General features: G+C 45.9%; 1 protein-coding gene across 3 annotated transcripts in view; it reads right to left on the bottom strand.

Moving 5' to 3' along the window:
• Positions 1-23,062, bottom strand: part of RAB11FIP1 (RAB11 family interacting protein 1) — a 39,755-nt gene extending 16,693 nt beyond the window's left edge. Inside the window, exons 1-2 of one of the 3 annotated variants that reach the window (XM_023214561.2) lie at positions 22,610-23,061; positions 283-725 (exon numbers count right to left, since the gene is read on the bottom strand). In XM_023214561.2, the coding sequence (XP_023070329.2) occupies positions 283-725; positions 22,610-22,980 (814 nt within the window). In that variant the 5' untranslated portion in view covers positions 22,981-23,061. Of the gene's footprint in view, positions 1-282; positions 726-22,609 lie in introns of all 3 variants that reach the window. The other 2 variants (XM_023214563.3, XM_023214562.2) reach the window with 2 other exon arrangements.
• Between the last annotated feature and the right edge of the window lie 1,534 nt (positions 23,063-24,596).

A 24,596-nucleotide genomic window follows, 5' to 3' on the forward strand; every position in this document is an offset into this window, starting at 1 on the left:
GAGTTGATGGGTGCAGCACACCAACATGGCACATATATACATATGTAACAAACCTGCACGTTATGCACATGTACCCTAGAACTTAAAGTATAATAATAAAAAAAAAAAGATGTGAAAGAACCATACTATACAAAAATAATACTATAAAACAATAATGAAATAAATTGAAGAGGCAACAACAACAAAAAAAAAGATTTGTCTGTTTCTTCTCTCTCAGAATGAAGCATAGTAAGTGGAAGAAGAGATATCAGGAAGTGGAAGCAGGAAGAGGCAGAAACTCACCATCCGAGGCTGAGGAGGACTCGTCCTCATTGTCATCTTCATCCCACTGGGACTGAAAGTCTCCGGGACGAAGCAGCACTTTTTCTGGCTTTGAAGTCGGCAGGACAGACATGGACTGGGAAAGAGGCGTCTTCTGCAAATTCGACTTGGAAAATAAGGTCTTGATCTTCGATTTCTTTTTCTTGTCTTTGCCCACAGACTCATCATCACTGTCGACGGAAGGCGTTGTGCTAGGGATGATGGCTGAGGCGGTGTCTGACCCGCTGTCCTTATTCTTCCCCTTGATCTTGTCCTTCAGTTTTCCAAATGGATTCCGAGACTTGTCTTTCATAGAAAGGTCAAACATGCTGGCAGTCATGTTGTTTCTCATAAACTGAATGTCAACCTCAATTTCTCCTCGCTCCTTGTCCTTCTTTCCTGGTTTGGATTTCAACTTATACCACCTGAAAGGAGAAAGGCCGAGGAGTTACTTTTGAATGGAAGCAACTGCAACAATGTTCACAATTCCCATGAACTGGCCTCTCCTCTTTCCTACCAGCAGCCTCTTCAATGCATGCATTCTCACACTTTCTCTTTGGAAAGCAGGAAGAGAGGAGAATTTTTTTTTTTTTTTTTTTTTGACACATAGTCTTGCTCTGTCACCCAGACTGGAGTGCAATGGAGCCATCTTGGCTCACTGCAGCCTCTGCCTCCCGGGTTCAAGTGATTCTCCTGCCTCAGCCTCCTGAGTAGCTGAGATTACAGGAGCTCGTCACCACGTCCAGCTAATTTTTGTATTTTTAGTAGAGATGGGGTTTCACCATGTTAGCTAGGCTGGATTCGAACTCCTGACCTCAGGTGATCTGCCTGCCTCAGGCTCCCAAAATGTTGGGATTACAGGCATGAGCCACTGCGCCTGGCTGACAGCAGAATTTGCACTTTTTTTTTTTTTTTGAAACAGAGTCTCGCTCTGTGGCCCAGGCTGGAGTGCAGTGGCGTGATCTCGGCTCACTGCAAGCTCCACCTCCCAGGTTCATGCCATTCTCCTGCCTCAGTCTCCCCAGTAGCTGAGACTACAGGTGCCTGCCACCACGCCCACGCCCGGCTGATTTTTTTTTTTTTTTTTGTATTTTTTTTAGTACAGACGGGATTTTACCATGTTAGCCAGGATGGTCTCGATCTCCTGACCTCATGATCAGCCCGCCTCGGTCTCCCAGAGTGCTGAGATTACAGGCATGAGCCACCGCGCCCGGCCTGCACTTTTATTTCTTTTGTTTAGTTTTTTATTTTGCACTTTTATTTTTGAGAAGACATGCACTAGACAAAGATAGGATCCAGTGTTGTGCTTAGTGTATAATCACTTCAGATCCTGATTCAATAAAGAGCTCATTCTAAAAATAAAGAAAAAAAAATATTCTATGGAATCACTTCCGATGACTGATGTTTCCCTTCAGTAGGGTAAAAATGCAATGATTAGGGCCGGCACGGTGGCTCACACCTGTAATCCCAGCACTTTGGGAGGCTGAGGCGGGTGGATCACAAGGTCGGGAGTTCGAGACCAACCTGGCCCATATGGGTGAAACCCCGTCTCTACTAAAAATATAAAACTTTAGCCGGGTGTGGTAGCAGGCACCTGTAGTCCCAGCTACTCAGGAGGCTAAGGCACGAGAATCACCTGAACCTGGGAGGCGGAGGTTGCAGTGAGCCAAGATCACACCACTGCACTCCAGCCTGGGCAACAGAGTGCGACTCCATCTCAAAAAGGAAAAAAAAAAAAAAGCAAAGATCATACACAAATAGCTAAGAAGGGTGGCGTGCAAATTATGTATAATTAAATCTCAGAGAAAATTGAGTTTGTAGTAAGGAATAGTCCCTGGAGGGAGTAAAAAAATATATATACACAACACAGAATTTTAAAAAATAATTTTAAAAAGGTGGGGAGGGGGTTGGGCATGGTGGCTCACACCTGTAATCCCAGAGCTTTGGGAGCCTGAGGCAGGAGGATCACTTGAGGCCAGGAGTTCAAGACCAGCCTGGGTAATATTGCAAGACTGCATCTCTATAAAAAATTTTAAAAATTTGCCAGCATGGTGGTGTGCGCCTATACTCCCAGCTACTCAACATAAGCCTAGGAATTATGGCTGCAGTGAGCTATCATTGCACCACTGTACTCTAGTCTGGATGACAAAGTGAGACTCTGTTTCTAAAAATAAATAAATAAAAATAAAGAATTTTTTAAAAGAGTGAAATTAGGCTAGGCATGGTGACTTACACCTGTGATACCAGCACTTTAGGAGGCCGAGGCAGGCAGATCACCTGAGGTCAGGAGCTCAAGACCAGCCTGGCCAACATGGTGAAACCCCATCTCTACTAAAAATACAAAAATTAGGTGGTCATGGTGGCAAGCACCTGTAATCCCAGCTATGCAGGAGGCTGAAGCAGGAGAATTTCTTGAACCTGGGAGGCAGAGATTGCAGTGAGCCAAGATCATGCCACTACACTCCAGCATTCCAGCACTCCAGCCTAGGCGACAGAGCCAAACTCCATCTCAAAAAAAAAAAAAAAAGAGTGAAATCAGTCAGTTAGAAAATGACAAACACTATATAAGTCTGCTTATGTGAGGTTCCTAGGTTAGTCAAATTCATCGAGTCAGAAAGTAGAATGGTGATTGCCAGAGGGGGTGAAGGACAGAATGAGGAGTTAATATTTGATGGGTATAGAGCTTCAGTTGCGGAAAATGAAAAACTTCTGGAGATGGATGGCGGTGATGGTCACACAACAATGTGAATGTTCTTAATGACATTGAACTGCACACTTAAAAATGGTTAAAATGGGGCCAGGCGCAGTGGCTCACGCCCGTAATCCCAGCACTTTAGGAGGCCAAGGCTGGCAGATGACTTGAGGTCAAGAGTTTGTGACCAGCCTGACCAACATGGTGAAACCCCATCTCTACTAAAAATACAAAAAATACCTGGGGGTTGTGCCACATGCCTGTAATCTCAGCTACTCTAGAGGCTGAGGTAGGAGAATTGCTTGAACCCGGGAGGCAGAGGTTGCAGTGAGCCAAGATCACACCGCTGTACTCCAGCCTAGGTGACACAGCAGGACTCTGTCTCAAAAAAAGGTTAAAATGGTAAATTTAATGTTATGTATATTTTACCACAATAAAAAAAAATGGGAAGTTGGAAAGGAAGCCTTCTTCCCTAGCTCAATAATCAGAAAAAGGAACATTTCGAACACTATCCAAGCATTACACTTAGTCATTTGCAACCTACTTTAAGATGTGAAAAATGACATTATACCAGTCCAACTCCACTGAGAGACAAGCTTCAGAAAAAGGAAATCTCATGGCATTCATTTTCTACTTAGGAACCCTTTACCTTTGGTGAACTGTAGGAATGTGAGCCCGGTTGGGTACAGTGGCTCACACCTGTAATCTCAGTGCTTTGGGAGGCTGAGACAGGAGGATTGGTTGGATCCAGGAGTTTGAGACCAGTATAGGCAACAAGGCAAGATCCTACTTCTCTAAAAAAAAAAAAAAAAATTTTTTTTTTTTTGAGACAGAGTCTTGCTCTGTCTCCCAGGCTGGAGTGCAATAGTGTGATCTTAGCTCACTGCAACCTCTGCCTCCCGGGTATAAGCAATTCTCTTGCCTCAGCCTCTCAAGTAGCTGGGACTACAGGCATATGCCACAATGCCCAGCTATTCTTTGTATTTTTAGTAGAGATACAGTTTCATCACGTTAGATAGGCTGGTCTCAAACTCCTGACCTCAAGTGATCCACCCACCTGGGCCTCCCAAAGTGCTGGGATTACAAGCAAGAGCCACCAAAGCGTGGCTAAAAATATATTTTTTTAATTAGCTGGGTGCAATGGTGCGCACTTAATAGTCCCAGCTACTTGGGAGGTTGAGGCAGGAGGACCACTTGAATGCAGGAGTTCGAGGCTGTAGTAAGAGCTATGATTGCACCACTGCACTCCAGCCTGCGCAACAGAGTGAGACCCTATCTCTTTAAAAAAAAAAAAAAAAATATGTATATGAGCCCACTAGTAGCAAGACCATACAATGGGACAAATAACTCCGAATACCTGGTCTGTAGCGAGCTGTCTACCAGGTCACCCTCACAAACTGAGAACTCACATTCTGATGTTCTTTTCGGTGACCTATTTAAGAGCTGAGGGTACTGGACTTAAAGGAAATGATGGTTTTGCCCAAATGAGCACAACTTCCTCTTTCACCTTCAGCCACTGCTGGCGGCTCGCTCACAGGGCAGATCCCTGCCCCCGCTGCTATGGCTCCTTCTACACTTAGAGGGAAGGCGCAGGGGAAAGTCGAAACCTAACCTAACACCTAAACAGCACCTGTGGCATACCTGACACTGCATACGCACAGAGACATCCTCATTTCAGCCTCACAAGAACGACACAGAGTAGATATTATACCCATTTTGTAGATGAAGAAATTGAAGCTCAGAGGTCTGAAAATTGGCACAAGGTCTCGCAACCATTATGGGGTTGCAAATGGGATTCCAAATCAGTTTCCCCAAAGCTCCTATTCTTTCCTCTGCACCAAGATTCCTGCTTTAAATTCTCTAATTTATCTTGGACGGGTCATCTTTTGTAACTTAGAGAAACGAGGGTTCAAATTTAAATTCTTTTTGAGAAACATTTAAGCTTCTAATTTAAATGTTCAAAGATAAAAGAAAGGAAGGAAACTAACATACCTTGCCATCAGTCATAAATCTAACATAGCTTGCCATCAGTCATAAATCGTTAAGATTACTTAAAGGCCAGTATACAAACTCATCAAGAAGAACTTAAAATAAATTCACATAATACAGCAAAGAGAGGATAAAATTACATGAGCTATAATTTTGGACCTTTAGGAGACAAATCTTTTATGGTTTTTATAACCCCAATCCACAGCTGGGCAGGTGGGGAGTGGTGGATGTTGCAAGATGCAAGGTGTTTTTTTATTTTTTATTTTTTGCAACAGGGTCTCACTCTGTTGCCCAGGCTGGAGTGCAGTGGTGCGATCATAGCTCACTGCAGCCCTGAACTCCTGGGCTCAAGTGGAAGATGCAAGGTCTTTATAGACAATGTCACCCCTGCCAGCCAGCCTAGTGTCTGCCCAATACATTTTCCAGGGCCTGGCCTGGAATCGTTTGCATATTTGTCACTTCGATTTTGAGAGGATTATTTATATTTTTCTCTTCTGACAGTCATGTGGTAAATGGTAGCCTTGGTGATGAAGGGTGTTTAGCTTTTGTAAATACCAGTTGCAGGCCCCTGAAAAGGAGAAGTTGCTGAACACTGACTGAGGAGGTTTCGATGACCTCGCCAACCGCAGGCAGGCAGCATGCTTCACCTCCCCGCTCAAGGCAGGAGCATCAGGCAGGGGTTTCTCCACAGCTCTTCCACATAGCCCCTTCTATTAGCCCTCCCCCAGGATGCAAAAATGTGACAGGCCTCCAAAGTAGCTGTCAGAGGCGTTCAGACCAGAGCAACTACATCTTGAGTGAGGGGTAGGAAAATGAGGCTGGAACTTGCTGCGCTGCATTCCCAGAAAGTTAGGTATTCCTAGCCTCTAGATGTTTATGGGTAAGGGAACAGATGGATCATGTTTACTAAACAGACCCAGACTTAGGAGTGTTCTAATATCCCAAATCTGGAGAACAAAGGCAATCCTAATTTTGCTTTAAAGATACTAATACTGATTCTTGAAAAATATAGTAATTAAGAAAATGAATCCTTTATCACAAACCCTTGTAGTAGGGCACATCTCTTGATGATCTTTTTATCCTGTATATAAATAAGCATACTACCTAGAGTGGATGCGTTCTCCTCTTACTTTCGGGAACGTCCTACTCTGTCTATGGAGTAGCTGTACCTTCAACACTTTACTTTCGTAATAAGCTTGCTTTTACTTTGCACTGCAGACTTGCCCTGAATTCCTTCTCGCAGGAGATCCAAACACCCTCTTTTGGGGTCTGGATCAGGACCCCTTTCCTGTAACACAGCCACTTGACAATTCCAAGGGCCAGCCTTACCTTTCCAAAAGTATCAGTGAGGTTTTGTTTGCACTCCCTAATGGTTTTTGAGCAAAGCTACAACCAATTCCAGAATCCTCCCTCGGGACCAATTATTACCTGATCCTCAGGTCCAATCTCTGGGTCCTAAAGTGGGATTTGCTTTGGAAACTTCCAACACCATTAGGAAGTGCAAATAAAAACATCACCGACTGTTCTTGCTGCTTCATTTCACAAGCAAACCTAAAACCAAACATCAAGTAGCCAGGCATAGCCACTGGGCTATTGAAGGATGTGAAACAGGCTGAATCACAGACCAGCAGGGAAACAGCCCAGGCAAAGGGGCAGAATTTACAAATGTGTGCTCAATGTATTAAAGCTGGAAAGGAAAACAAGAATTGTTTCTTTTTTTGTTTGTTTTTTTGTTTTTTTTGAGAGACTGAGACTCGCTCTGTCGCCCAGGCTGGAGTGCAGTGACGTGATCTCAGCTCACTGCAACCTCCTCCTCCTCCTGGGTTCAAGCGATTCTCCTGCCTCAGCTTGCAGAGCAGCTGGGACTACAGGTGTGCACAACTATGCCCAACTAATTTTATGTTGGCCAGGCTGGTCTCAAACTCCTGACCTCAGGTGATCCGCCTGCCTCAGCCTCCCAAAGTCTTAGGATTACAGGCATGAGCCACTGTGCCTGGCCAAGAATTATTTCTTTCACTAGCAATATTATCTTCAAATTCAAAAACAGTTTAAGCAAGGGATGTCTGATACAAGCATACTTCGATAAGATAGTGAAAGCCACAGTGCTTGAATATCTTGCCCTAAGAAATCCCAAACCAGAAGAACACATCTGTGGGTTTTTATATTTAAGATCAACTCAGTTTCTAAGTGTTACTGCCCATGAGTTTTTCAGTTCACTTAATTCCGCACCTCACAGAAGTCGCTCATAAATAATAAAGTCCCAGCTTAGCAACATAGCATGTGATGGCGGCATGGGTGTGTTCCTGTATTATCTTTCACGTAGGCCCTGAAAGCTTGAATTATCTCAGAAATCAGGGTTGGGTCCATTTCCCTAGTCCAAAGGGCAGAAAAAGCCATAATCCCAATGTAGCAAGTTTATTTTTAAGCCTATATTCTGAAAAAATCTTGCCATCTATTGAAAGTAAAAATCAAATATTCCTTCAATAAGCAAATCATTATTGCTTATCATTAAACTCAGTTCTGCAAGAATTAAAAGGATATCTGGATATGTAGAAAGTGACTTTTTTTGTTTTTGAGACAGAGTCTCACTCTATTGCTCAGGCTGGAGTACAGTGGCACAATATCAGGTCACTGCAACCTCCGCCGCCCAAGTTCAAGTGATTCTCTTGCCTCGGCCTCCCAAGTAGCTGGGAGTACAGGCACACGGCTAATTTTTTGTATTTTTAGTAGAGACAAGGTTTCACCATCTTGGCCAGGCCGGTCTCAAACTCCTGACCTCATGATCCACCCACCTTGGCCTCCCAAAGTGCTGGCAATACAGGCGTGAGCCACCGCACCCGGCCAACATAAAATTTCTATAAACTATACACACACACATATATATATATTTTGAGATGGGGTCTTGCTCTGTTTTCCAGGCTGGAGTACAGCGCACGTTCATAGCTCACAGCAGCTTTGAAGTCCTAGGCTCAAGCCATCCTCCCATCTCAGGCTCTTGAGGAGCTGGGACTAAAAGCATGTGCCACCACACCCAACCAGTTGTTGTTGTTGTTGAGACAGAGTCTTGCTCTGTTGCCCAGGCTGGAGTCCAGTAGCATGATCTCGGCTCACTGCAACCTCCACCTCCTGAGTTCAAGCAATTTTCATGCCTCAGCCTCCAGAGTAGTTGATATGACAGGCATGTACCATCATGCCCAACTAATTTTTGTATTTTTAGTAGAGACAGGGTTTCACCATGTTGGCCAGGCTGGTCTCGAACTCCTGACCTCAAATGATCTGCCTGCCTCAGCCTCCCAAAGTGCCGGGATTACAGGTGTGAACCACTATGCCAGCTAGTCTTTTGTTTTGTTTTAGAGATAGGGTCTTGCTATGCTGCCCAGGCTGGTCTTGAACTCCTGGCCACACAGAATCCTCTCACCTCAGTCTCTCATAGTGCTGGGATTATAGGTGTGAGCCACTGCACTTGGCTTATATTCTTTAATTTTTTTTTTTTTTTTTGAGATGGAGTCTCACTGTGTTGCACAGGCTGGAGTGCAGTGGCGTGATCTCAGCTCACTGCAACCTCCACCTCCCGGATTCAAGCAATTCTCCTGCCTCAGCCTCCTGAGTAGCCGGGATTACAGCCATGTGCCACCACACCAGGCTACGTTTTGTATTTTTAGTACAGACAGGGTTTCATCATGTTGGCCAGGCTGGTCTTGAACTCCTGACTTCAGATGATCCATCCACCTTGGCCTCCCAAAGTGCTGGGATTACAGGCGTGACCCACCACGCCCGGCCCCCAGCCTATATTTTTAAGTAATAACAGGCATTGGGTAAAAATTCAAATCACACAAAATGGTATAGGATGAAAAATTCCATCTTCCCACCCCTCCTGATCCCATGCCCCTCAGTCTCCGTATGAGAGACAACCACTATTATCCGTTTTATACGCCCAAATGGTGGTCTCACCACAGACAAGCAAAACTGTGTATTATCCAAATAGGCTACCCTGCGGTTTTTGTTTTTGGGGATTTTATTTTTTTGGTCAAACACAAGACAAGGCACAGATAAAAGTATCCAAAAAGTCATTTAAGTTTTCTATACTTTCAAAAAGATGTTTATGAAGAGAAATAAGGGAACATAGAAAAAGAATGAACTAAGTACAGTGCAGAAAAAAACACGAGCCTGTGCCTACACACAAGAGCGGGGTGCAGGGCACCAGCCCACCTCCAGAGTAGCCCACTGGGGAGCCCGTGCCTGCATCCATACTGTGAAATCTCTTGGGCTTTTCAGTCCTTCTGGAGCAGCTAAGACCATTCAACCATGCCTATTCTCAGGGCCGGTGTATCTCAGAACATGGAGTTGGCTTCCCAGACACACCCAGAGCTGACCCCAGGGGGCCTTCTGTTGGAATGTGGCGGGGTCAGGGCAGCATGGCTCTTGCTATCGGGAAATGAAAAGCCTTCCCTTGCAGCCCTGCAGATATTCACGATTATGCTGGTAAAGGACTGACTGGTATGTCTCAAAAATAATCTTTCTGCAGCCGAAACAAACATGTTTTTTCCCTTTAAAACATTCTGGAAAGCAGACATATGCAGATAAATGATGCCTTCGGAGATTCAGTTCCAACGTTTTTACATGCCAGATGCTGGAAATACAGAGAATGAAGAGGACTAAAAAGCTTACCCTGCAATGGGATGGGGAACAGGCTCGCCCAAGATTACAAAGCATTTGTCACACTAGGGCAACTGTTTCCAACTTTCTAACTTTGAGGCATGAGAGAAATTAATTAGAGGTAAAACTCCTGCTAAAATACAGAATTTCATCACAAATAATGACTCACGTACAAATAAGGTTTCAGGTCATTTAAGCCCCAAAGGGCTATCAGAACCACCTATCTACGGACTGTTCAGCGAGTGAATAAATACTGCATCCCCATATTAAACACAAGAGTCTCCAGGAAAGGCCAGGCAAGGAGGATCACCAGCTCTCTGGGTTGCCTCCACACTTTACATGTGTCAGTGTTAATTTCAAGGGATCATTGTTTCTGTATCCAGTTTGGACTCCTGGTTCGGTGAGTACTGCCTACTTCCTTGGCTGTACAAAATCCCAGTCCTGATTTACAGCATGAGTCTTCTCCACGTTAACCAGGCATCATGACACAGGGGATGATGGCCTCAAGTGAGGAAAGAAGCAGGAAGAACAGAACCACCCCTGACCTAGTGTGAGACAGAGGACACACTTAACCTTTCTTAGATGAAGAAAGTTCAAAAGCAGTTCGTGAACTGTCTTCCCCAGGAAATAAAAAATCAGGCTGCAAATCATGTGGTTAGCAGTTGAGAACATCTTTTTAAAAGGGTCTGAAAAGGAGTGATTCCACATGGCTAAAATGTCCAGTTTCTTCTTCTGGTCACCTAGAAGCAATGCACAGCAAACAGAAATGTTTATGACCTATAAAATGTTTGTGCTGTGTGCCTTCCAGAAGCTATGCAGTTTAATGAGTGCTGGTATTGAACAAGGTAGCTAGTCATCATAACCTAACTCTGAACACAGAATTATCCATCAGCCAAGCTTGCCTCCCTAGACCTCCCCCTCTGCCCGTTGTCAGCTACTTGGAAAAACTGGTAAATCATGAGGGTAGCAAATCGGTCATGGCTCGTTTTTTTGGCCTTAATTCCTAAAACAGCCACTCCAGCAGCATGGAAAGGCCGTTTGTAGCCACCAAACTGAATTCTAAGAACTGGTAAATGACAGTCAGGCACGGAGGCTCACGCCTGTAATCCCAGCACTTTGGGAGGCCAAGGCGGGCAGATCACTTGAGGTCAGGAGTTCGAGACCAGTCTGGCCAATGTGGTGAAACCCTGCCTCTACTAAAAATACAAAAATTAGCTGGGTGTGGTGGTGCGCACCTGTAATCCCAGCTACTTGGGAGGCTGAGGCACGAGAATTGCTTGAACCTGGGAAGCAGAGGTTGCAGTGAGCCGAGATCACGCCACTGCACTCCAGCCTGAACTACAGAGTGAGAACGCCATCTCAAAAAAAAAGAAAAGCAAAAATTGACTCAGTCCCATGCTAATCTGAACATTGCCTTTTTATAAATCTTCTTGAAGTCTTTTTCCCATACATTTTAACAACTAGCAGCTGAGAAACCTTAGGCAAGATATTTAACCTCTTTGTGGGACAGGCTCCTCTTCTGAAACAGGGTTAGGACCACCCACCTCATAAGAATGTTAGGAAGATTAAATGGCTTAATATATGCAAAGTGCTTAGAACAGTAACCTGGCCATAAGTCTTAGCTATAATTACTACTTAAGCTGTATATATGCAATTTTCTTTGTAGTGCATTATACATTACTGCCTTATAATTGTCAAACTTATAATTTTGAATGGCTAAATGATATTCTGTGAAATGGGTATACGCCATAGTTTATCTACCCATTCAGATGATTCTCAAAAAGGAACTTAGGATTTTAATAGTTTCAACACACTGTATTACTAACTACCCTAACTTATCGACCAAATATAAATAACAATGATTTGCATTTGAAGGGAATAGAAATGACTCACTTCCAAAATTGGTTTGTATTACATAATTTCCAAAATGATGTATCTGTTTATCTATTTTTTTGAGACGGAGTCTCACTCTGTCACCCAGGCTGGAGTGCAGTGACGCAATCTGAGCTCACTGCAGCCTCTGCCTCCTGGGTTCAAGTGATTCTCCTGCCTTCTGAGTAGCTGGGATTACAGGCACCCACCACTACACCTGGGTAATTTTTGTATCTTTAGTAGAGACGGAGTTTCACCATGTTGGCCAGGCTGGTTTCAAACTCCTGACCTCAGGTAATCTGCCCCGCTTGGCCTCCCAAAGTGCTGGGATTGCAGGCATGAGCTACCACACCTAGCTAAATTTCCAAACTTAAAAAATATATAAAACTTTTAACAAACCATGATCAGTGTGTACTTTCTTTTAAAAAAAAAAAAAAAAGAAGTGTTTGTTTTTATTTTTTTTCAGATGGACTCTGTCGCCCAAGCTGGACTGCAGTGATGCCATCACGGCTCAATGCAGCTTCAACCTCCCAGGCTCAAGCAATCCTCCCACCTCAGCCTACCGAGTAGCTAGGATTACAGGCGTGCGCCACCATACCCTGCTAATGTTTTATTTTTTTGCAGAGACGGGTTGTCATCATGTTGCTTAAGCTGGTTTTAAACTCCTGGATTCAAGTGATTCTCCCACCTCAGCCTCCCAAAGTACTGGGATTCCAGGAATGAGCCTCCACTGCACCCAGCCCCTCAATGTATACTTTCTGTAACTTATTGAGAGATGTCATGATCCTCATGGACCCCTTCAGGGTTTCTACACAGAAAAGAAACAGACAAGAAACAGAGGGCTCTCGAACTCTCAGAAACAGGCCAAGATGGCATAATTAAGTCAGTGAATCAAGATAGGTTTTCTAAGTGGAAAGCAATACTAAATTTCTTGTAGGTGAAAACTAAAGGAAATACCAAGCATCTTTATTTTAGCAATTCTCTAAGAATTAGAAAAATTAACTCATTTTTAAACATTTAAGTCTACCACACTCACCATCATGACTTACCAATTCTTTTTCAAAGCTCGATCCTATCTCAAAAAGCCACACATGTTAATATTCTACCATCAAATCCAGTATCTCACCTCTTGGTCAAATGTAACTGCCGCTGATGCATTTATTTGTTCTGTCAAAGAATACTGTCTTGTTGCAACCATGGGGTCCTCACACACAGAGATTTTAAGAATGGAAAAACAAAATGCAATAATTTGGTTCACCACCTCTTAACCAGGATAAAAGAAAACAAACTTCAGCATGACCGACATCAGGGAACACTCAGCCCTTCCTCACCACATAAACTCCCACACTTCTACGAGAGTTCCCGGCAAGGAACAGAGTATCTGTGATTTATTCCATAAGCAAAGTAAGTCCAAATGAAGGGAAAATAATTACACCAAAAGCATCTTTTTTTTCCCTTTCTTTCTTTGAGACAGAGTCTCACTCTGTCACCCAGGCTGGAGTGCAGTGGCGCCATCTCGGCTCACTGCAAGCTCCACCTCCGGGGTTCAAGTGATTCTCCTGCCTCAGCCTCCTGAGTAGCTGGGATAACAGGTGCCTGCCACTATACCTGGCTAATTTTTGTATTTTCAGTAGAAACAAGGTTTCACCATGTTGGCCAGGCTGGTCTCGAACTCCTGACCTCAAGTGATCCACCCACCTTGGCCTTCCAAAGTGCTGGGATTACAGGTGTGAGCCACCGCACCCGGCCTCACCAAAAGCATTTCTAAATCCTGTTTTAATAACAAATGATTAGTAAAAATGTAAAGTTCTATTTTGGTGAACCACATGTCACAGTTCTCTGCATGGGAAAGGGGCAGATTGAAGAAACATCTGGGGCCCCAGCCGGCTGCTACTGTATTTCACACAGGATGCCCATTCTTTTATAATAACCAGAGGCCTCTTTAGACCAGGCTTTCTAGAGACTTAGTTGTTTTACCTAGAGCCTAGCCATGTCCTTTTTAAAAAGTGAAGGGTGTGTGGCAGTCACACCTCTAGAAATATTTTTTAGGGATTTCTTATAAATACCTTCCCTCTACTTCATTCAAAGGCCAGTATTCAGGAAAAGATACTTAATTACCATTGCCTTTTTTCTCTCTACAGGCACATTCCTAAATGTGTCCCCCAGGAACACCCTGGAGACTAAAGCCCTTGATTTTCCTCTAACAGATTATCAACAGGCGTCTCCCTGCAGGAGAGGAATTTCTGTCTCATTAGTGGTGAAAACTGCCTCCTTTGCCACAGGCATCATTAGCCAGCAAGCCGCAGAAGGTAACCTGCTTCTTCAAGAAGAAAAGGGTACTCAGGAGGCTGAGGGAGGAGAATCATTGCTTGAACCTGGCAGGCGGAGGTTGTATAGTGAGCCGACTGCCGCATTGCCCTCCAGCCTGGACAACAAGAGCAAAATTCCGCCTTAAAAAAAAAAAAAAGGAAGAAAGAAAGAAAAGGGCACTGACCACAAAGCCATACCCCAAACTGGGAAACCGAAAGAAGCAGAGCTTTGATTTCATACTTCAGACATCCCCAGTCTGTAATCTACCGGGCTACACATAAGATTAAATGTGTCTCCACGTTCACCCAGGCAATCTACTGCCTGCCCCGTGCCTACAGGAACCACAACCACTGCCTCCCTCGCAGATGCGTTTATTGAGCCCCTGCGCTGGGTCACACAGCAAAGGACACGACAGAAGTGGTCCCTGTCCCAGAGGAAAATAGGGCAAAGTCAGGCTTGGTCTCCTCCTGAGCCAGCTGGGGCATGAGATCTGAACCAGGACACCTTAGGGAGAGCAGAACCTCTCTCTTTGCCAATACAAGGGTCTAGGTGTTAATTTTGTTGGAATTCAGAGACACTTAGGTCTGGAGATCTGTGCCAGACCCAGAACCAAAGGCCACCTAGGGAAGTGCTCTGAGATGAAGGCCTAAAATGACCTCCCATCACTCTCTCTATTCAGGGCTAGAGTTTTTTAATCCTTCTGGAGCTAAGCCAAAGCTAGCTGTCCCTCCTTCAAAAGTATAGGGTAAGAAGCACAATTTTCCAGGGCGTATAGCTATGAAAACCATAGTATCTTAATGGATATCTAAGATTATTGTTAAAGGAGAGGAAGAGTAATGTCAGCAAATACATGTTGGAGTTGATGGCATTTTAATAAGCATGTGGATTGCTTGTAATGTAATTATAACATTTTTTAGTTAATAACTACAATTAAAATGACATATCAGATACTCTTTATAGAAATCTTCCTCTGATGGGAGTTACAGAAATACAATAGAAGTCTTTGTAACCAAAGGCAGTTTAAGTAAAATGAAAAAGGCACAAGACTCTTTTCTATGCTTACAGTTTGTAATGCAAAAAAACATTTAACTGGTTCACTTACTTGATAATTTTTTTTTCATTTATGGGTCTAACTTTTCTAATGTTATATATTATTATGTTCTCCTTTTCTTAGTCCTATATCCCTTAAAGCAGTGACTTCATCCGCTGTGTGAGAGCACATCAATGAGATCATAGCAGCTCTGCTGTTAAAAGACAAAGACTTGGCGGTATTGAGTGGGTAAACACTTGCAGACACATACATACACGCCCTGGTTTCAATGGCATTTCCTAGTAATTCACTCCAACAGAAATCTCCACTCACAGCCAGGTGTCACAGCCCAAAGCTGTCTTTGTAATGGTGACCTCACCCTGGTATCACAGTGACTGTAAGGGAAAGAAAGCAGCTGCCACTTCCTGGTTCACTTTCAACACCAAGCTCTCCTGATTTTATGTGTTCATTCTTATTACTTCCTTTCCCTCCAGCCCTACCATATCCAATCCATCACATGTCAGGTTAGTTGAACCTCTAAGATATTTCTGAAATCCACCCACCTCTGTCCACCTCCACAAGTGGCTTAGACATCATTCTAGTCCAAGCCACCACCGTCCACCATCTAGATTACTGCAACAGCTTCCCGTTTTGTCTGTCCAATCTAGGTTAGGCCAGCTTCAAATCCATTCTCTACCCAAGAGCCATGGTGATCTCTGACAAATAAATTGGATCGTATCAACCCACTACTTTTATTTATTTATTTATTTATTTATCAATCATTATTTATTTTGAGACGGAGTTTTGCTCTTATTGCCCAGGCTGGAGTGCAATGGCACAGTATCAGCTCACTGCAACCTCTGCCTCCCAGGTTCAAGCGATTCTCCTGCCTCAGCCTCCTGAGTAGCTGGGATTACAGGTGCCCGCCACCACGGCCGGCTAATTTTTGTATCTTTAGTAGAGCCCATGTTGGGCCAGGCTGGTCTCAAACTCCTGACCTCAAGTGATCCACCCACCTTGGCCTCCCAAAGGGCTGGGATTACAGGTGTGAGCCACCATGCCCGGCCCCCACTGCTTTTAATTTTAGCAGTCAGTGGCTTCCCATTCCTCCTAAGTAAAGCCCCGTCTTCCTCTTCAGCCTCATCTTACACAAGCACTCCCCCACTTCCCAGGTATTCCTGCCTCAGGGCCTTTGCCCAGGCTGCTACTCCTCCACCAGGCCCCCTTTCTCCGCTCCTCACTAGAAAAATTCCTCTTCATTCTTCAGCTCTCTGCCTCAGAGAGGCTATCTGCAATCTCCTTCTTTAAATCATGTCCTTCCTGCCCTTTTCTTCTATAATACCCTGTCCTCTTTCTCCACAGTACTTACCACAATATATGATTATTTATTTGTGAGTTCATTTGTTTTTTTGTCTTTGTTTTTTGAGACAGAGTCTCACTCTATCACCCAGGCTGGAGTACAGCGGAGCAATCTCGACTCGCTGCAACCTCTGCCTCCCAGGTTCAAGTGATTATCCTGGCTCAACCTCCCAAGTAGCCAAGATTACAGGTGCGTACCACCATACCTGGCTAATTTTTGTATTTTTAGGAGAGACAAGATTTCACCACGTTGGCCAGGCTGGTCTCGAACTCCTGACCTTAGGTGATCCACCTGCCTCAGCATCCCAAAGTGCTGGGATTACATGTCCATTTGTTTAATGCCTACTCCCCCACAAGGCTCTGGGGTTCCTGAAAGCAGGGATCATCCCTGTTTTCTTCACCATTGTTTACACTGTATATCCAGCACCTGGCACTTAGTAGGCAATAAAAAATACTGACTACAAGAATGGATGAGGCTGCCCACGGTGGCGCACACCTGTAATCTCAGCACTTCAAGAGGCTACAGCAGGAGGATTGCTTGAGCCCAGGAGTTTAAGCACAGCCTGTAACATAGTGAGATTCCATCTCTACAAAAACAAAAACAAAAAATAAAGTAGCTCAGTGTGGTGGCACACCCCTGTAGTCCCAGTTACTCGGGAAGCTGAGGGGGGAGGATTGCTTGAACTCAGGAGGTCGAGGCTACAGTGAGCTGTGATTATGTTACTGCACTCTAGCCTGGGAAAGAGTGAGACCCTGTCTCCAAAAAAAAAAAAGAACTTTAGAAACAAGAAGATGGAAAAAAGCAGGTAGAACTTTCTCCATACTAACTGAATGTGTTACAAATGAAATCATAAACAATACCATCGGAAAAAAAACCATGAGGGAATATCTTCCACGTCACCAAAACAACTCTGAAGGACTCTCATCCTTTTTAGTCATTTGATTCCTTTGTTATAAGCAGTTTAGGGTTATCTATTCTAGAACCTACAGAGAATTCAGGCTTGAGCACTGAGCTATCTCAGTTTCCTACACTAGAGTGGGAGGGGACTGTGGCTTCATAAGACCTGGGGAGGTTTCCAGTAAGGCTCAATATTATCTTTAAGGGAAATTCCAAGAAAAGAAAAATTTAATCAGTAATAACATTACTCTAATTTTCCAACCTATTAAGCAAAACCTAAATGTTCTTAGGAAACCTAAAGGTATAAAAACAAACACCCATTGCTTATAATTTGTGAATTATGGACCTCTATGGTCATCTATGTCATTTTTCTGCATCCAACTCTCCCAGAAAAACAACTATCTAGCCCTTGCTTTTTTTTTTTTTTTAATAACCCACATTTCTGTTGGCAACTTATTTCATCATCTTATTAAACTTGCAGTTCTTCCAAGTATCTAACCCTTTATAATACCTACGTCCTTTCATATGCAACCAAATTCTCTCTTGAGTTTTAATAGGTATAAGAATATGGCCCTTCATCACTCATGCTCTCTCTTCATGTGGGGAGGACTATCGCAATATTAAGTTTCATGGTGCTTAGTTACACAACGGCCTTCTAGTCACCAGGCTGCATAAATATTTGCTCTAATCTATACTTAAGAAATTATTTCCCTAAATTTTCTTGCTCTTAGTATCCTAAAAAGGTTTTTCATTTTGATTTATATATACATAAATACATATATATACACACACACACACACACATATACATATATATATATATATATATATTTTTTTTTTTTTTTTGAGAGGGAGTTTTGTTCTTGTTGCCCAGGCTGGAGTGCAGAGTGGTGCGATCTCAGCTCACTGCAACCTCCACCTCCTGGGTTCAAGCATTTCTCCTGCCTCAGCCTCCGAGTAGCTGGGATTACAGGCACCCAGGCACCCGCCACCATGTCCAGCTAATTTTTTGTGTTTTTAATAGAGACAGGGTTTCACCATGTTGGCCAGACTGGTCTCAAACTGCTAACCTCAGGTGATCCACCCGCCTTGGCCTCCTAAAGTGCTGAGATTACAGGCGTGAGCCACTATGCCCAGCATATTTCTTTTTTTCTTTGAGACAGGCTCTCACTCTGTTGCCCAGGCTGGAGTGCAGTAGCCTGATCACAGTTCACCCTAACCTTTAACTCTTGAGCTCAAATGATCTTCTCACCTCAGCCTCCGGAATAGCTGGGACTAAAGATGCCTGCCAACATGCCTGGCTATTTTTTTTTTGGGTAGAGTTTGAGTCTCAAGTTACCCAGGATGGTCTTGAACTCCTGAACTCAAGTGATCCTCCTGCCTCGGCCTCCCAAAGTGCTAGGACTACAGGTAGGAACCACCACATCTAGCCTCCTAAAAAGGTTTCTATCAAGTCTAGGATCCCAAACTACATGAGACTAGAGAGTTGAGCAGAGAATCCCTCATATTGGTCACCCAATTCTACCTCTTCGATTCATGTCTGTTTTGCAGTCACAGTACTTGACCGATTCCCAGTTTCTGAGACCCACTGAGACCCCAGGTCCTTAGCAGATGTGTAAGTGCAAAGTCAATTCATTTCAATTTTTCCTAATGGGCCACACATTCTTCCCTATTAGATGTATCCTATTTATATGTTAGCCTCTGGTGTTTCAAAAGTGTATGTCATCACATCTTGACTCTAAATAAATGACACTGGGGTCTTATCAATAAAACAAATGGAAATATTTGCACAGTTAGCTTTTAACTCCTTGAGTTTCAGCTTCTGGACCCAAGATAAAAGTCATATTCTGTTGCAGCAATTCTTCTTTGCTAGAGATTAAGACAAAGACAGACAGACAGAGACACACACACACACACACACACATACACAGAGACCAAGATTTAGCTTTTGTTTCTTGTTTTTAATGTCTGAAATGGAGTCAAACCATTAATAACCAGTTCAAATGACTTTTCTAGCACAACTCATTTCCTCATTTCCTTCTGTTAAAATTCCACCTTTCACTGGGCACGGTGGCTCACGCCTGTAATCCCAGCACTTTGGGAGGCCAACGCAGGTGGATCACGTGAGGTCAGGAGTTCAAGACCAGCCTGACCAACATGGTGAAACCCCATCTCTACTACAAATACAAAAATTAGCCAGGTGTGGTGGCAGGAGCCTGAAATTCCAGCTACTCGGGAGGCTGAGGCAGGAGAATTGCAGAACCCGGAAGGCAGAGGTTGCAGTGAGCCGAGATCGCACCACTGCACTCCAGCCTGGGGGACAGAGTGAGACTCTGTCTCAAAAAAGAAAAAAAAACCATCCTGGCTAACACTGTGAAACCCCGTCTCTACTAAAAAATATAAAAAACTAGCCGGGCGAGGTGGTGGGCGCCTGTAGTCCCAGCTACTCGGGAGGCTGAGGCAGGAGAATGGCCTAAACCCGGGAGGCGGAGCTAGCAGTGAGCTGAGATCCGGCCACTGCACTCCAGCCCGGTCGACAGAGCGAGACTCCGTCTCAAAAAAAGAAAAAAGAAAAAAAAATTCCACCTTTCAATGCATATCTTATTCTTTAAATCTCAGCTATCTTGGGCACCGGGGCATCAGACAGCACCCTTGGCACCTTGGAAAGTCCCAGAAAGTTGTAGATGGAAAGTGGAAAGCTTGCAATTTCATCTACCCATAGAGATGCAAAGAAGCCTTCCTTTGAAGTTTTTTTTTTTTTTTTTTTTTTTTTTTTTTTTTTTTTTTTTTGAGACGGAGTCTTGCTCTGTCTGCCAGGCTGGAGTGCAGTGGCCGGATCTCAGCTCACTGCAACCTCCGCCTCGCGGGTTCACGCCATTCTCCCGCCTCAGCCTCCTGAAGTAGCTGGGACCACAGGCGCCCGCCACCTCGCCCGGCTAATTTTTTTTTTTGTATTTTTAGTAGAGACGGGGTTTCGCCGTGTTAGCCAGGATGGTCTCGATCTCCTGACCTCGTGATCCGCCCGTCTCGGCCTCCCAAAGTGCTGGGATTACAGGCTTGAGCCACCGCGCCCGGCTGAAGTTATTTTAAGAAAGAAAAAAATCAATTAAGCACCATTTTCCTGGAAGTCAATACTGTGACTAGGTGGTAATTGATTCATATAATAGATGGGAATTATCGTGTAGGTTTAGGGTTACATTGGATAAAATGAGAAAAATGAAGATGCAGAGACTGAACTATTCCTGAAAAAAAGAGCTCAAGGAGGTTTCAATCTTTCACAAAGCAGTTAAAGAACCTTTTCAATCACTTCTTGAATACATTGGCCCCATTAATCCAGGAACCCAGAAACATCTTACAAACATCAATTAAGTCTGGCAACATGCTTTATTTATAAATAGGGAAACTTGGCTGTTTAGGGACAGAGAAGCCCAACAATGAGTCAGGGCTGCTGTGGGCACTGGACCCAGGACTCTGGAATCTCCATCTCTGGCAGGGAGATGTGATCTACCTCTCAAGGGGATAAAATGTCCACATAAGAAACAGGTGGCAGAGAAGGAAGTGAATGCACACTTGTTGGGATGGCGCAAGACAATGGATGGCCAACAGCACCCGTCTGAAGCTGGAAGGGAAGCTGACCCACCGCCCCCAGTGTCATTTAATCAGAGGGAAGATCAGCATTGCTGCAGCCTCTCCTTAGCAAAAACACTGCTCACCTTATGGCTTGTAAATTGATGCTGTGAGATACCCCACATCCATCCTCACGTCAAGGCTAGTTTTATCGGATTTGAGTTCAGAAATGCCTGTTCATCTTTGGCCAGGTAAGTGCATCATCAGATATTCCATTTGCAAGCCTACATGCTGAAATGGAACCCACCCCACAGTAAAGGGAGCCTCTGAGGACAAACCCTCTGGCTTTTCCTGTCTCCCTCACAAGGAAAAGTTAAAAGGCTATGTATATCTAAAACACACAAAGCGAATCAGTGTGCTTCCTAAACTGTAGGCTTTTGGTGCTGACGGGCCTGCATATTTAAGATCTAACAAAGTAACCAGCTAAGCTAATCGAGGCTAGCTTTGGTATACTAGATGAACATAATCAAACGTTCCTTTGGGTGAAGTACTGCCCTTTCCGAACACCTGTGAAAGGGAACAAATAATTCGGTAATATCATGGAGTGAATGGTTTTTGCCCCGTTTTTACTGCGGAAGTGAAATACCCTGACACAATCTTTGGGAGCTACCAGGATTAGGACCAGAGAGAAGAACTCTACCAACTCCAAAAAGAAACAATGATCAGTTCTGCTCGGCCAAGGGCCCATCCGGGCTCCCTCCAACCCGGGGAAATATTTACTAATGTGAGGCCCAGGGCACACACCACACTGTTGTAACATTCTTTCTGGAGGGGCAAATTCTCTTCACCAACCCCCTAGGCAAGTAGGAGGTAGAAGGGGTTAGCAGTCAGGTGACAGCCCGCATACGCCATTCCCCTCCCCCAACCTCCATCCGCCCTGCATTGTAAAGGCGTTGCCCCCGGGGTTAGCCTTTAGGGCAGGGGTGTCGGCTGGTTTCCTGCCTCCGGTTCATCTGCCCTGAGCCCTGGCCCAGTCATTCTGGGCTCGAAGTGTTCTTCCATTTAGTGAAATACCCAGGAGGCCTTCCACCCAAGCGAAGACGAGTATCAGACACGGACTACCACCCTAGTAAGAAGGCACCTGCCCATGTTTAGTTGGAATTCATCTCAAATTCACTTAGCGCTTACTGTGTGCCAGACGTGGAGGGGCGTCCTGCAGATTCAAAAGCGCCCCAGGCCGGGCGCGATGGCTCACGTCTGTAATCCCAACACTTTGGGAGGTTGAGGTGGGCGGATTACGTGAAGTCAGAAGTTCGAGACCAGCCTGGCCAACACGGTGAAACCCCGTCTCTAGTAAAAATATAAAAAGTAGCCGGGCATGGTGGCGCACGCCTCTAGTCCCAGCTACTTGGGAGGCTGAGGCAGGAGAGTCGCTTGAACCCGGGAGGCGGAGGTTGCAGTGAGCCGAGATCGTGCCACTACACTCTAGCCTGGCGACAGAGTAAGACTCTGTCTCAAAAAAAAAAAAAAAAAAAAAAAAAATTAGCTGGGCGTGGTGGTGCGTGCCTGTAATCCCAGCTACTCGGGAGGCTGAGGCAGGAGAATCACGTGAACCTGCGAGGCGAAGGTTGCAGTGAGCCGAGATCGTGCCATTGCCATTTGCACTCCAACCCGGGCGACAGAGACTCTGTTAAAAAAAAAAAAAAGCGCCCCAGATACGGCCCCTTCTTCCAAAAAACCCCAAACCTGGGAGAGCTGGGCGGGACAGCCGCAGAAGGGGAAGCCAGGTGAGAACACCAGCACCGGCCAAGGGCTCAGTCCCGAAAGGCCTTCCCTGCTGCTGCCCGGCTTACTCTCGAAGGGTCCAGCGCCCAGAGCTCCCTGCCAGAGGGGTCCGCGCCCCCAGGCCGGGCCCTCCCCTCCCCGCCCGTACTCACTGCGTCTTCCTGCGGCCCTGGTCTAGGTGCAGATCCCGCAGGTCCACCTCGGCGCGGCCCAGGAACTTGTCGAGGCCGAGCAGCGCGCGGTGCAGCACGGTGAGCTGCAGGGTGGCGGCGGCCGCGGGCCCGGAGGACAGCAGCGGCGGCAGCTCGAAGGTGGCCTCCTCGCGCCACACAGGCGCGCCCAGGCTGCGCTCCGACACCGAGGTGGCGTACTTCTCCTTGCCCACCTGGATCACGGCGTACGCGTCGCTCGTGCCCCCGGGGCCCTTGGCCCGCAGGCCCCGCGCCTGCAGCACCGTCACCTGCACGTGGGTTGGGGACCACACGGCCCCCAGGCCCCGGCCCGCCGAGGCCATTAGGGACATGGTGACGATAACGACCCAGACGCGAAGAGAAGATCGCCGCGACTGGCGGCCTCTACGGCCCGCCCCGGCAACCAGGCCACTTTAAGGCTTCCGGCCACACCCCCGCCAGGCCACGCCCCTCACGGCCAAGGCCACGCCCCTGCCCGGGCCGCCTGCTCCACCTGCTGCGCCGCGCCGCGCCCCGCCCCGCCCCGCCGGCCTCAGCGAGCTGGCAGCTCGGGGCAGCCGGGCGCTGCAGGCTGGGCTGGCGCGGCCAGGCAGGCGGGGGAATCACGTGGGCAGGGGCGGGTGCATCGAGAATCCGATCTGAGATGTGGTAGGTGACGGATGGGGTCCCCAGCTGCCAAAGGTCGCACGGCGGGAAGGAGCTGGCCGAAGAACTGACTTGGAAGTCAGATCTCATTTCCTGGGTCACATCGCCAGTCGTGGCCTTGCGCGGGTTACCTAACGTCAAGTCTCAATTTCTTCACCTGACAGGCACCTCCTAGGATTGCTGTAAAAAATAATAATAATGCATTACAGTTCTTGGCCCAGTGCCTGGCTCATGGTGAGTTGTCAGTAAATAACCATGACCAGCACGTTGACAGGCTGAGACGAGAGGCTCTCCTGAGCCCAGGAGTTCGAGACCAGCCTGGACAACATTGCCAGATCCCCGTCTCTACAAAAAAAATTAAAAATAATTAGATGGGAGTGGTGACAAGCGCCTGTGGTCTCAGCTACTTGGGAGGCTGAGTCTGGAGGATCTCTGGAGCCCAGGAGGTCGAGGTGCAGTGAGCCGAGATTGTGCCACTGCACTCCCAGCCTAGGCAACAGAGCAAGATCCTGTCTCAAAAAATAAAGTTGGTAACTATGAGGGTGCTAAGGAAGATGCTCACCCAATTCACTATGCTTTCTACTTCTCCCGCTGGAAAGCCTTGCTCTGGAGGAAGGCAGCTGCAGAGGAAGGTGAGGACCTTGTGAGGGCGGGAAAAGGTGAAGGTATCCTGGGGGTCATGAGTTCAGTGTGGGAGTGTCCTATTTTGCCCTCCCCTCACCAGATAAGGTGAGGCTGAGTTAGAAAAAGGGAAGAAAGGAGGAACTGAAAATGGGATTGCCAAATCTAACATCGGGACAGTAACAGGCCCCTAGCCCGCAGTTCCCCATTTCTCCCTTGCCAGGCCCTCTTTAGTCTCTCCCTGCCTCTATCCCTGGGCTCCCAGGCAGTCCTTTTCTTGTTCCAAATGCCTAATAGATTGGCTGCTTCCCTTCATTTCCCAGGTCCTAGTTCAAAGGCTCAACTGTTCAACTGAGTCGTCAGATTGGAAAGGTCACTTGGAAGGTTTTAAAGTTTTACAGTTAAGGAAAGGCTCAGAAGAGAGGAGTGACATGTCCAAGGTCCCTCTGCAGAGCTGGGACTGGGATCCCAGTGTCCTGACTCCCAATCGGCTGTTCAATGAATCTCTTGATTCTTCCAGACCCACAGAACCCCAGTCGTGGATGGCTACTCATGTCCCTCCAATCTCCAGGCTCTCCTCCCTCTGGTCCACACTGCACATTGCTTCACTAACCTGCTGGCTGCCTCACCAGCAACCACATTATCTTCGGACTGAACAGAGATTTCAAGGCATTCCATTTTG

Source organism: Piliocolobus tephrosceles, chromosome 7, assembly GCF_002776525.5.
Source record: "Piliocolobus tephrosceles isolate RC106 chromosome 7, ASM277652v3, whole genome shotgun sequence".
NCBI lineage: Eukaryota > Metazoa > Chordata > Mammalia > Primates > Cercopithecidae > Piliocolobus > Piliocolobus tephrosceles.